At 42.3% G+C, this 12,653-nt stretch overlaps 1 protein-coding gene and 1 pseudogene across 8 annotated transcripts in view; both read right to left on the minus strand.

Moving 5' to 3' along the window:
• Nucleotides 1-2,707, minus strand: part of LOC110543601 (phosphorylase b kinase regulatory subunit alpha, skeletal muscle isoform-like) — a 137,158-nt gene extending 134,451 nt beyond the window's left edge. For all 8 annotated transcript variants that reach the window (XR_009588533.1, XR_009588535.1, XR_009588534.1 and 5 more), the window contains exons 1-2: nucleotides 2,294-2,707; nucleotides 715-873 (exon numbers count right to left, since the gene is read on the minus strand). Coding sequence is in view for 2 of the 8 variants with exons in the window: in XM_060375709.1 (XP_060231692.1) it covers nucleotides 715-873; nucleotides 2,294-2,371 (237 nt within the window). In the remaining 6 variants the exon portion in view is untranslated. The remainder of the gene's footprint in view (nucleotides 1-714; nucleotides 874-2,293) is intronic.
• An 8,052-nt stretch (nucleotides 2,708-10,759) lies between these two features.
• On the minus strand, nucleotides 10,760-11,368 carry LOC132650103 (high mobility group protein B1-like; annotated as a pseudogene).
• Nucleotides 11,369-12,653: the final 1,285 nt, after the last annotated feature.

Consider the following 12,653-nt stretch of genomic DNA (forward strand, 5'->3'; position numbering starts at 1 on the left):
TGGCGTGATAAGGCTCCTTCTCACTAACAGAAGAGGATCTACATATACTTATAACTAACGGCAGAGCACTTTATCATGAAAGGTATTGTGAAGTCCACATGATGACAAATGATTGCCTTTTGAGACACTTCAGAGGATGCATTCCCTCTGTTTTCAGAAGTTCTGTAAAGGATGCTAATTTATTGAGGGGAAGGTGCCTTAAAAGTTGGCCTAAAGTGACCTGCTGACTCTGACCTCACTTTGTCCGCAGGCAGGCAGTGGGCTCAATACTGGCCACAGGCATGAAGATCAGCAAAGTCATTATTTTTGTCTAATGAGGAAAGCCCGTTTGTTGATGTGTGTCAGTGCCACTCACAGATACAATTATTTTCAAAAATAAGTAAAACAGTGCATATGTGCTCCCAAATATCCTTCCCAGTGAAAATAAAGTGGGGGAACCTGAAAATGCTCTTAGAGGATTTACTAATTTTAGGAAATACATCCAGGTAGATTTTCAAAAGTAATCAACATACTGAACCCTTTTCCTTGAACCAGCAGGTTTCAAGTTGCCACTGCAATAACCAAACCAAACCAAAACCACTTCAGTTACAGTACAGGAAATTTTTTATAGAATGCAATTCCAGCAAGGTGGTATAGGACCATATTTCCTTGAACTCCTGACCCCCTACTATAGGTACACATAGTATCACGTCTCTATATAATTGTTTTGATTACCTGCTCCAGTTCATAGGCCTTTGCCTTGTCCTCATCACGGTCTGCATTCTTCCGATATGCCATGCCCAAACCCCACACAGCCAGGATGCTGTACACATTATCTCGGACCCAGGCATCTTTCTGGTCATAGCTTGCCGGAAGCAAGCCTGTCACTGGATTCTGCAACAACAGTCAAGAAGATAGGCAGCTAACCCCACAGTGTTAAAGTAAACAGAATCCATGGAGTACTTCGCAATCTTGAGTTTTAGAACCCTCTTCTCTTTTGACCAGTTGCAGGCAGATATCATCCCCCAGCTTTACCGAGTTATACTTGAAAATAAAAACTGTACATACTTACAGTGTGCAAAATGATGACTTGACACACATACATGAATGTACTGTGAAATGACCAGCATATTCAAGTCAATCACCTCAATTTGATACCATGGAACTTACTCAGCAAGTTTCAGGTACACAAAAGAGTATTATGGACTAGTCAGTGTGCTGCTGTTTCTAATCAGCATTGCAGAACATACTCAGATTTTCACAGGAAATTTGTTCTCTCTCCACATGAATAAGGAAAGAGCTGGCTGAAAGTTTACAGGTCCAAAATGTAGGTATTATTAAAATAATTAAGGACATTATTAAGGTAGTAGCAACTGTATTACTAAGGCTATTGCTAAGTGCCGATTTACAGAAAAATGTAATTTTTTAGTTAAATTCAACTACCAATGAAAAATCTGAAGGTATAGGAAAATATATTTAGAACTATATATATTTATATATATAGTTATAATATATTTATAATAATGCTTATAATTCCCCCACTGGAGAGTCTAAAGCAGGAAGACTGATTCTATTTCAAGGTCAGCAGCCTTGGCTACAGTGAGTTTCAAGCCATCATAGGCTACAAAGACTTGGTTTCAAAAACAAACCAACAACCCCCAAAGGAATATATAATCCAGGTGCAGTGGTACATACCTGTAATCCCAGCACTGGGGAGATGGAGCAAGAGGATGGTGAGTTTGCAGGCAGCCTGGGCTACATGGTGAAATCCAAATATTCAAACAAAGAAACAAACAAAACTAAAACAACTTAGGAAACAAACCAAAAAACCCACTAGCTTGTGGTCTGTTATGCAAATGCTGAAGGCTGTGGCTGGAGGATTCCTAAATTCAAGGCCAGCCTAGACCACTGAGCCAAACAATGAAAGAATACACAAAGATACAAAGAAAAATACCTTCACAGTAGCATAAGGTCTCTTAGGATGGCTAAATATTGGCCTGCATCTTGGGGGTAAGGGTTATCAAGGGGATAACAAGCGTTATCGCCCCTTGCAGCTCTGCTCCTGGAACCCAGCTGTAGCTGGGGAGGGGGGCAGGGGGCGCGGTTACCTATGAGCTCAGAAACTATCTGGAATAACTGAAGAGGGGTTGAGGTGGGGGGATTGTGGCTTTTCATGCCACAGTTTGCTCTACTCCACGTTCAGCACATAACTTTCCTTCGGGACCTCTTAGGGCCTCCCCAGAGGCAAAAGCATTCCAGGGTTCACCCAGGGTCAGTGTCCAGCTGCTCACACTTCAGCCTTGCCTACACTCACCTGATGGCACAGGATGGTCTGATGCACCAGCCTAGCATAGCCGTCCAGGCGGACTCCCGAGTTACTCCTGCTCCTCATCGCGCCCAGTCCCTAATCCCTAGATCCACACTCGGGGAGCTTGGGCGCCAGGCCTGCTGAAACCTCCTCAAGTGCTCCTTCACTCCCGGGGCCAACGGTTCCTGCACAGCACCCCGCTCTGGCGGCCTCAGAGTCCACCTCAGGCCGCGGCTCCGCCACCTGTGGTCAAGGATTCAGCCTGCAAAGCTCCAGTCTCCACTCGATCTCCAGCGGCCCGCCGCCGGGTGCCTCACCGGCATCCTCTGCTCTACTGAGGGAGATCGCAGCAGCGGCCAGGAGCCTCCAGCCTGGCAAAGGCAGAGGAACAGCGGCCCTGGCACCACCTCCCCAGGCGCGCGCGCGGGGCGGGGCGTGGGTCCTGCAGCTGCGCGCTGCACCCACGGGGCTTGCCTGCTGCGCGCTGCACCCACGGGCTCGCCATCCTCCTCCCAAAATGTGTTGCCGTAGGCAACGTGCTCTCTCTCCTGGGGTTATTTTCGAAACATTACAAGTGTGACTATTTTAATTTTGCAAGCTAGGGCACTAGATTAGGGATGTAAAATTATTTAGAAGGCACCTCAAAGGACATGGTGGAAGACATGATTCCCATGGGCCGAAAGAGAAAAGTCAGTTCTGCCAGTCTTTGTGGTGTCTCCACAAAGTACAGGAGAACCAGAGGTCCGGGGCCACAAGCTGGCAAACCAGGTTTTCACGAGCAGTGCCAGGGGCCACAGGGAAGACTCCTGGGAAATATGGCTCACCTAGTACTAGGATTTCGTGAGGGCACATCCATTGTGCTAAAGGAAAGGAAAAGCTGAGAGACCGTGTCATTATAAAATAAATAAAAAAAAATAAAAAAAACAAGATTATTCACAGAAGGGAAGGCATCTGTTTGAGGGTTGGTGAGAAGGAAGGGTACCTCTGATCCCCAGTGAGACAGAGAGATACTGGTCAGTCTCTCAGAAAAGGGGGAACATTTATGCCAACCATGGAAGGGAACTCATCAGTCTTCTGGGGTTGGATGTATGGATGTGGCGATTGGGTAGCCAGGAAAGAGGAGTCTCAAAATCAGGGAAAAGGGGGTGGAATCCCACCTTTTGAGATAGACAATGGTGCGGTACTTATCTGGAGCCCAATTGACCTGAGAGCTGGATTCGGGTGGATTTTCTGCAGCTTACAAGACTCCTTTGAAGTTTTATAAAGGAGATAAAACTTTAGACATGTTAGCATCACCATTGTAATAGGCATTGAAATATGCATTGTAGAAAAGGCAGGAGACACACACCTTTGTGTTAACAGCATAAACACTCTCTAAGGAGAGATCTGGGAAGACAGAAGCCTTTCTTGAAGTAGAAGGGGCAAAAATCTCACTTGGCCTTAACTTTTAGTATGATTATACATTATGGAAAAGAGGCTTAACCAATATTTAAGTTTGCATTTACCAACGTTAAAACACTTTCTTGGAGCGTCAAACTTTCTTAAACTTCTCAAGCTTTCTTAAACCCTCCATTCATAACTAGCATTAACCAACCTTAAAATACTTTCTTAGACCCTCAAAAATGTTTAACTTACGTTTACCAACCTTAGGCCTTTGTATCTAGTTATTTACCATGAGACATATGTGAGACTGCTATGAACATTTATTGTTCTTTAGTTAAAGAGATGGTAAAAGGTTACATCTGAGGCCTGCTTTTTGAGTCTGATAGCAAACTAGACTGTCTAAACCTGAGAATAGCAACGCTGAGTGAGGCTTAAAGCCTGGTCTCCTGCATATGAGGAGAACTGAGAAGGCATCTGAAGTCTCCCAACACAGAAGATGGCAGTATGTCTGTGGGGCAGGACTGTAAGGCCAAAACAGACCTGCAATGTTACCCTGAGCTGGGTGAAGGTGGTGGAGGTCACTGAATGTAGGAGCCATTTGTCCCCTGCCAGGCCAAGGGGCTGGAAGGCTGGAAGTGTCTGTGGTTCTTGTGCTAATTGAGCCTCCATGGCTGGACACAGAGGACAAGCCTGGCATGGAAGCAGTTTTACTCCAAAAGCCAGTCAGGCAGCAGGCAGCCATGACTCATTGGGACAGCTTCCTGACCAGCATCACCTTTGGCTGCATTTGAAACAGTAACCTGGCAGAGTTGACTTTTGACTATACCCTGGTGGGATGGGGCATTGCAGTCCTCTTGTTTTCTGTTCGGGAAACAGCCAAGTTCTGGAGCATAGTTTTTGCTGTAGATGAGCCTGTCTGGAAGGCTCCTCTCATTAAGTTTGCCAACTCCTGTATGGCCAACTCCAGTGAAGCACGGTCCATTCTCAGCTGTTAATTAAAGATGACAGTGAGACCATGTTTGCATCTGTAGGACTACACATATTTTTTGGACATGTTAGAGGACTTGATCATCTATGAGATGGCTGACTATTAACTTGCATTCATTAACTATCAAATATTAGGACTTTAGGTTGTGACCCTGTTAGGGTGGGGTCTTAAAAGTCATAAACATAGTCCACCAAATTAAGAGTGTAACAGTTCCCTGTATGATTTAGTATATAAAAAGTCCATAGCTACTTTCATAAGATTCCCTGCACTGTGTCCAAAGTTTGGTTATGAGCCTCAGCATCTGCTTTGAAACCCTGCAGGGTAGAGTATTTCAGAGGCCCTCTGTGATAGGCTCCTGTCCTATTCCCTGTTTTCTCCCTCTTCCAATATCTGCCCCATTTGCCTTTTTGAATGAAGATTGAGCATCTTACCCAGGTCCCTCCTTCTTGATTAGTTTCCTTAGGTGTACAGATTTTAAGGGGGGGGGGACAAAAAGACCTGCAGGGAACAGGAGTTCCACAAGGAGAGCAACAGAACCAAAAAATCTGGGCATAAAGGTCCTTTTTGAGACTGCTACTTGAAACAAGGACCATGCATGGATATAACCTAGAACCCCTGCACAGAAGTAGCCCATGGCAGCTCAGTGTCCAAGAGGGTTCCCCAGTAACAGGAAGAGGGACCATCTATGATATGAACTCATGGGCTGGCTCTTTGATCACCTCCATCTGAGAGAGAAGCAGCTTTACCAGTCCACAGAGGAAGACAATGAAGCCAGTCCTGATGAAACCTGATAGACTAGGGTCAGATGGAAGGGAAGGAGGTCCTCCCCTATCATTGGACTGGGGGAGAGACATAGGAGAAAAAGAGTGAGGGAAGGTGGGATTTGGAGGGGATGAGGTAGGTAGCTACAGCTAGGATACAAAGTGAATAAACTGTAATTCATTAAAATAAAAATTAAATAAATGAATTTAGGAAAACAACACCCTTCACAATAGTGACAAATAACATATTTACATTTTGTTTTTCAATATTTCTGTTAGAATTATGTAAAAATGTATTTATTCCATATAATTTTATATCTTAATGGGATTATCAACCTTTAGTATAAACCTTTTTGTTGTTTGTTGTTTTGGCAAAAAAAAAGTCCATAGCTTGTAAAAAACTTATAAGCTTATAAAAAGTCCATAGCTTAAAAAGTCTAGATTAATAATGTTATCATAGTTAGAAAATAAGAACAAGCCTATTTTAAACATAATAGTGAAGATGTAGCACAATAACCAAGTTTAACACAAATAAATAAATAAATGCCTCTAAAATTAAAAGTTCTTAGAGTATTAGTAAAAACTTGGATGTAGTAACCCCTGGCTTATGAGATTTAGAATAAACAAAAACATATTAGAAGAGTATAAAGCAATTTTAAAATTACATTTTAATTTATTATACCAAATCTGTTGGCTGGAAAGCCTAGTGGTGGATCCGGATCACAGGCAGCTCATGCGTGACAGGAGAAACAACATTCATTCACTTAGGAATTGATAAAGACACAGGCAATTAGATGTACATTTTAAATTAGTTTTATTTGAATAGACCTTTATAACTTAAAATTTTAGCATCATATAAAAATTACTTTGAACCAGGGTTGAATCATACATAATAGCAGGTTGTAAAAATTCGACTTTAAATTTATATAAAAATCCATACCCATTTACAATGAGACTTGTTGCTTTTAGTCTAAAAGGAGATAAAATAAACAGTTATGACTAAGGAAGTCTTATAAATGCAAATCCATTGAGCTGATTATACAAATTGTTAAATTAGAACTTACAGCATTAAATATATATATATATATATATATATATATATATATATATAGAGAGAGAGAGAGAGAGAGAGAGAGAGAGAGAGAGAGAGATTAGAGTGTAGAAATTGAGAAGATTTTTTTTTTAATCTAGGAAGTAGGAGCTTAGAGGTCAGAAATATTTTGAAAGCCAGTGTTTAGAACTCATGACTTAGAGTTTTGTAAGAGTTGGGGAGGGGTAATCGCATGGCATGGCTTCTGTATGTTAAAACCAACGTGTTGGTTTGCCATGTGCAGTGAGGGCCCCCTGCATAGTGAGACCAGGGTCTGATCACCCGGGGCCTTGCTGATGGCATGGCGGTCCCTGTGTGACAGCAGTTCTAAACTTTCCATGGGTGGCACGGCTGGGTGGATGTTGGCACTTTTCAAAAACCCTGCTCCACACCTAAGAGAGTTGGGAAATTAAAACCCTAATTCTTGGGGCCCGAGGCAGTGGCAAAATTTAAAGCCCTTTGAGAGCAGTTTTAAAACCCTCTATGCTGTGAGGATAGGTCCCGAGGCCCGGCTTACCTAATAGTGAAGTCCAGCACCAGCAAGCTGAAAGACCAGAGCAGATGATGGGGTAGGAGAGAAAAAGTTCTCAGCTGGACAGATGCCTGTGGCAGCAGCAGGGGCAGGCAAACAAGTTAAGTGATCATGAAAACAGCTGGAGATAAGGTTGCCAGAGAAAGAGTTGCTATGGGAGGGCATATGAAGAGGAATTATAGCATGTCTGAACATTGATAGAAAGGCCCTTCACAGGTTTCAGCACCAATGTTAGTATTTAGATAAAAATGCCACGCACACAAAAAAGAGAGACACACACACAGAGAGACAGAGAGAGAGAGACAGAGAGAGACAGAGAGAGACAGAGAGAGACAGAGAGATGGTGGGAGCACTCTGACAGAGAGAGGAGATGCAAGAGAAGGTAAGAGCCAAAGAGCAAGAGAGCAAGAGAGAGGGGGGAGTGGCCAACAGGTCACTGTGTAGCTGGCCCAGATCATGTCATAGGATGTAGGTAATGACATAAGACACTGTCAGGACCCTGAAGGTCCCTAAGGGAAGGCCAGTTGAATTGTCTGCACAACATAGCAGTGAGGGAACCAGCCATAGGTAATTCGGGAGAGAGTGGGGATTGAGAAATTACAGGTTAAGAGAAAGAGTCAAAAAATTAGCATAGTTTTGAGAGGGCTATCAGTCAGTACTGAAAGTGCCAAGTTTATTTCCAATTCCTTTTTAAAGACAAAGCAAGAGCAGTTCACATTGGTCCAAGGACACAGTTCATGAAACAGGTAAGTTTGTTTTCAAAGACCACATTCCTGTATGGCAGACATGGTGCAAGGTCTCACAGACAAGTTAAAGAAACTTGGCAAAAGCTCCTGCTTACTTCTCTCTTCAAGGTAAAGGCTAAAGCATATTTTTTCACTGAATAATCTATACAAAACCAAGCTTGCCAAGCAAGTAGCTATCCACAGCTTGAGAAAAACCTTTTGCTTTCCACAGGAACATACCACTACCAAAAGAGAAATGTAAATGTGAACCCAACAAACCTTTCGGTTAGTAATGGTTTCTTGCTGAAAATAATGCTTGTGCAATGGTGGCTTCTGGGAGTAACCGACCAATATCTGATTTGACTTAAGGCCCATTCCAGGAGATGGAACCCATACCCACAACTGCTTGGGTGACCAAGAAACAGAGAGTAGCTAGCCCAGAGAGTTAGGTTAAAACCAAGTACTACTGTTCTAAGAAAGTACCTGTAAAATGACAAGGATATTCTGCTATACTTTCAGATCAGTGCCTTGGTCATCCACCATCAGAGAAGCTTCCTCCTGCAGAAGATGAGAACAAATGCAGTGACCCAGAGCCACACATTATGTAGAGTGACCCTTGGAACACTCATCCCTAAAAAGGATATCTTTTTTTATTTTACTAATTACACTTTATTCACTTTGTATGCCCCCTAAGCCCCTCCTCCCCTCCTAGGCCCACCCTCCCTCCCCTTTCTTCACGTATGCCCCTCCCCAAGTCCACTGATAGGGGAGGTCCTCCTCTCCTTCCTTCTGATCTTAGTTTACCCATTCACATCAGGAGTGGCTGCATTGTCATTAAAAAGAATATATTAATCAACACTTTCCTCTCAGGGCTCAGGGAAGCTTGCAGAAGAGGAGGCAGAAAAAGTGAAAGAGCCAGAGGGGATGGAGGACATAAAAGGACAAGGCCTTCTAAATCAACATAATCAAAGGACATTTGACCTCACAGAGACTGAGGCAGCTTGCCAGGGCCCTCGTGGATCTGTGCCAGCTCTTCTACTTCTATATCATGGCTTTCACTTTAGTGTTTTTATGGCATTCCTGAGTGCGCAAATGAGTTGGTCTCTGTTTCTCGTGCCTTCTCTTGGGCTCTTTTTCTTCTGTTTGTTTTGTTCAATTTTGATGTGTTAGTTTTTGCTTTATCTTATTAGATTTTGTTTTAACATTATCTCTATGAAGCCCGTTTGTTTTCTAAGGAGAGACAGAAAGGGAGTAAATCTGGATGGAACAAGAGATGAGGAGCATCTGGGATGAGTAGAGGGAGGGGAAACAGTAATCAGGATATATTACAAGAGAAAAATATTTTCAATAAGAAGGAGAAAATAGAAAATGAATGGTAATTCACATTAATGTCAAAGTATTGGCTAAAACAAACTTATGATCAAATCCCACACTCAAGTAGGATTTGCTGAAGGAAGCAAAGCATGAGTCTGACTCTAATCTGGGCAGTGTGGTGCCAGGTGGTGGCAGAGGCAGGTGGATCTTTGAGGTTCAAAACCAGCTTGGTCTAAAGTATGAGTTCCAGGACAGTCAGAGCTACACAGAGAAACCCTGTCTTGAAAAACACAAAACACCAAAACCAAAAGGTAAAAAATCAGTAAAAAAATAAAATAAAGGAAATACAGATAAGTGGGTTTGCTTGGGAGATGGCCCAGGGCATGCTTTGTACTTGCAGTGGATCTGGGTGCGGTTCCCAGCACTCACATGTTATTTTACAAGCATCTGTAACTCCAGATCCAGGGAGCCAGATGCCCCTTCTAACCTTCTTGGGCATCAGACAGGCACATGATATGCAAAATACAAAAAGGGGGGGTAATAACACCCTGAAAGCTGAAAGTGGATAACTAGTGGGGGAAGGGTACCAGAGAGTGCAGGGATGAGTTATCAGACTCAGGGAAGAAGATCAACACAACAAATTGTGTATGAAAATATAATAATGGAACTTTGCATACTAATTAAAATCAACCAAAGATTTTTTTTTCTTTGTACTAATTTTTAAACGATTCAGTCCTGGTACTGTTGGCTAGTGTAATAGTTTTATAATTTTTCTCTTCTTTGTGTGTTGGGGTGAGTGTACACCCGTGCATGAGTACCAGAGGTCAAGGTCAGGCATCCTTCTTTGGATGCTCTACCTTTTGACATTGAAGATAAGCCTGGAGCTCTCTGATTAGTCTCCAGGAGAAGGGGAGAACTGGGGAGCTGATCAATGAGCTCCAGGGATCCACTAGTCTCCATCTCCCCAGAGCTGAGATCACAAAACATATCATCTTGCTTGGATTTTAAGTTGATTCTTAGGATCGAACTCAGAGCCTCATGTTTCTGTGGCAAGCACATTAGGAACTGAGCCTTCTCCCCAGCCTCTGTCCTTTAGTCTTCTGATATTAATTGTACTACAAAGAAAATAGACAACCCTTTTGTTCTTGCAAGTGGCCATTTTCTTCTTTGTTCTTTCTAATCTTTTTGCTTAAGTAAAAAAATTGTATTTACTTAAAAGCATTCAGAATGTCAACAAAACAGCTCCTATTTTTTGTAATTATAAAGTGATATCCAGTTAACAGAACATTTATCTTCAGATAAGCTGCTCCACAGATAACTGAAAAAAAAACAAAACAAACAAACAAACAAACAAAAAAACTACTGTCAAAATCCCAAAATACTGTCTCCGTGTATAACTATTGTGCTGTGCATCAACAACCTGCTTTAAATTTCCATGCCAATTTGCAACCTCAGACAGTGCCAGGCAACGTGATTAGCCATTGAATCTACCATCAGGACAGGGCTATCCAAAGACACATTCAGTAGACATGGGTTAACTAGACAAAAAAAAAAGACACTGTATAGTTTAAAAACAGATCTTACACAGCCTTGCATTTCATTTTTTTTCTTTCAAAGGAGTGAGTTGTGTACACGGGACAAATGCTTTCTAGACAAGAAAAAATTTTGCTAGAACCAACTTATTCACCCTCCTCCTGCTCCTCTTCTTCCTCTTCATATTGTTCTCATCTTCCTCTTCCCCATCCTCTTCCTCCTCCTTCTCTTCCTTCCTTTTCTTGCTCTTTTCAGCCATGGCCACCCCGCTAGGTTTTTCTTTAGCTCTGCAGGCAGCAAGTGTCCTTTTGGTACTTCTCCTTCACCTTGGCGGCCTACTCTTTGTAGGGCTTCTTGTCATCCGCAGCAGTGCCGTTCCATGTCTCTCTCTGTTTCTTTGCAACATGATCAGTAGGTAAGTCAGGTGCTCTCTTTTGATTTGCGGGTGATACTAGGGGCAGAACAAGAAGGCCCAAGGAGCCCTCTTGGGTGCACTATTTTTGTTGTTGTTGTTTTTTTTTGGGGGGGGGCGTGGGAGAGGGTGGATGTAGGATTTCATGTCAGCCTTTGACATGTCTTCAAATTTCCCTGTCTCTTTAACAGGTTTGGTCTTTGATCTTTCTGAGCTCTTCTTGGAGAACTCTGAGAATCTGACAGAAGCAAACTGACCTTCTTGTGTTCTTCCTGGCAAGTTTGCACAAAGAATGCATATGAAGACATTGCTGTCTCAGCTTCTTAGGATCTCCTTTGCCCATGTTTAGTTGATTTTCCTCCATGAGGCACATAGTTAGCCAGTTCCAGTCTAGCCAAGTGCTGTCTCGGAAAAAAGCAATGATAAGAAAAAACTTCTCAGAGTTATGGATGGTTTTGTCTGGGGCCATCATGAATGACCTTACTAGAATCCCTAAGAAGTTCCTCTTTTAAGCAATAATATGTCCCTGAAAATATGCTCATATTCTGTTCCCCGATCCTACAACTAGACCTCAATCTCCCTTCAGAGGTCTGTTGTGTTGTATTTTCATAAATATTCTATGCTCTTCTCCACCCAAATCATAAACCTCCATAATTCTTGGCAGATTACATCCTGCTCTCTGAATAGGGTGACAAAATGGCTCTTGACAATATCAGCTGGAGAATTGCAGCAAATGTCATAGCTTTTGCTTCAGAAACACTCCAAATATGAATATGTATGTACTATGATCCTGAGACATGACAGCAACAGTATAGCAAGGCATATAGGACAAAATCTGCGCAGTCAAGACCTTGCTGCTCTTTCTCAGAGGGCAGAATCACAATTTTTCACTGGTGTTTACTTTTGAACCCTGGGCAGCAGCTTCTGATATGGCCACCTACTTTTATTCTCTAGGCTGCCAATCTCTTTCTGAACATTGCTGCACCAGCACAGACCAATTTTAACCAGAGTTGCTTCTGCTTGGTAACTTGAGACAAGCATATACTACCAAGCTTCAGATCTTCATTCCTTTCAGATTTTGGCTAAACATAGGACTATCTGGTCATTTTCCTCTAGGCTTATCTCTATGTCACCCATTCTTGAATGCAATGTGCCCTTTAATTTCATGCTTTAAAATATCTTTCTGATATATTCTGCTATTTTCCTAGTGTTTGCTCTAGCTCCTTGTCTTATTGAAGCAAATAGAAATATCTAGATGTTATTTTTTTTTCATTTTTGTTAAGTTCAACTAGAGAAATCATTCTTCTACAGCATTTTCCAGTAAATAATACTCTTGTGGTCCAACCCTTGTCCTGTGGAGAACTGAGGGAGCAGAGAAATCGTTACCTTAACTTTTTTATCTATCATAATACTGCAGCTAAGAGCTAATGCTACAGTAATACCTCTGGGTTCAGATCTGCTATCTCCACTAATTGTGGGACATTGGCCATTAAATTAATCTTGGTAAATTTGTGTCCATATTATAAGGATAATAAACATGTCTTTCTGTTGAGAGGATTAGCCTTAAATGAAATAACATAAAACATGCCTCCTTTCGGTGCTACCAGCTAGGAAACCTCCACAGGCAC

This window comes from Meriones unguiculatus, chromosome X, assembly GCF_030254825.1.
Source record: "Meriones unguiculatus strain TT.TT164.6M chromosome X, Bangor_MerUng_6.1, whole genome shotgun sequence".
In the NCBI taxonomy this organism is placed as follows: Eukaryota; Metazoa; Chordata; class Mammalia; order Rodentia; family Muridae; genus Meriones; species Meriones unguiculatus.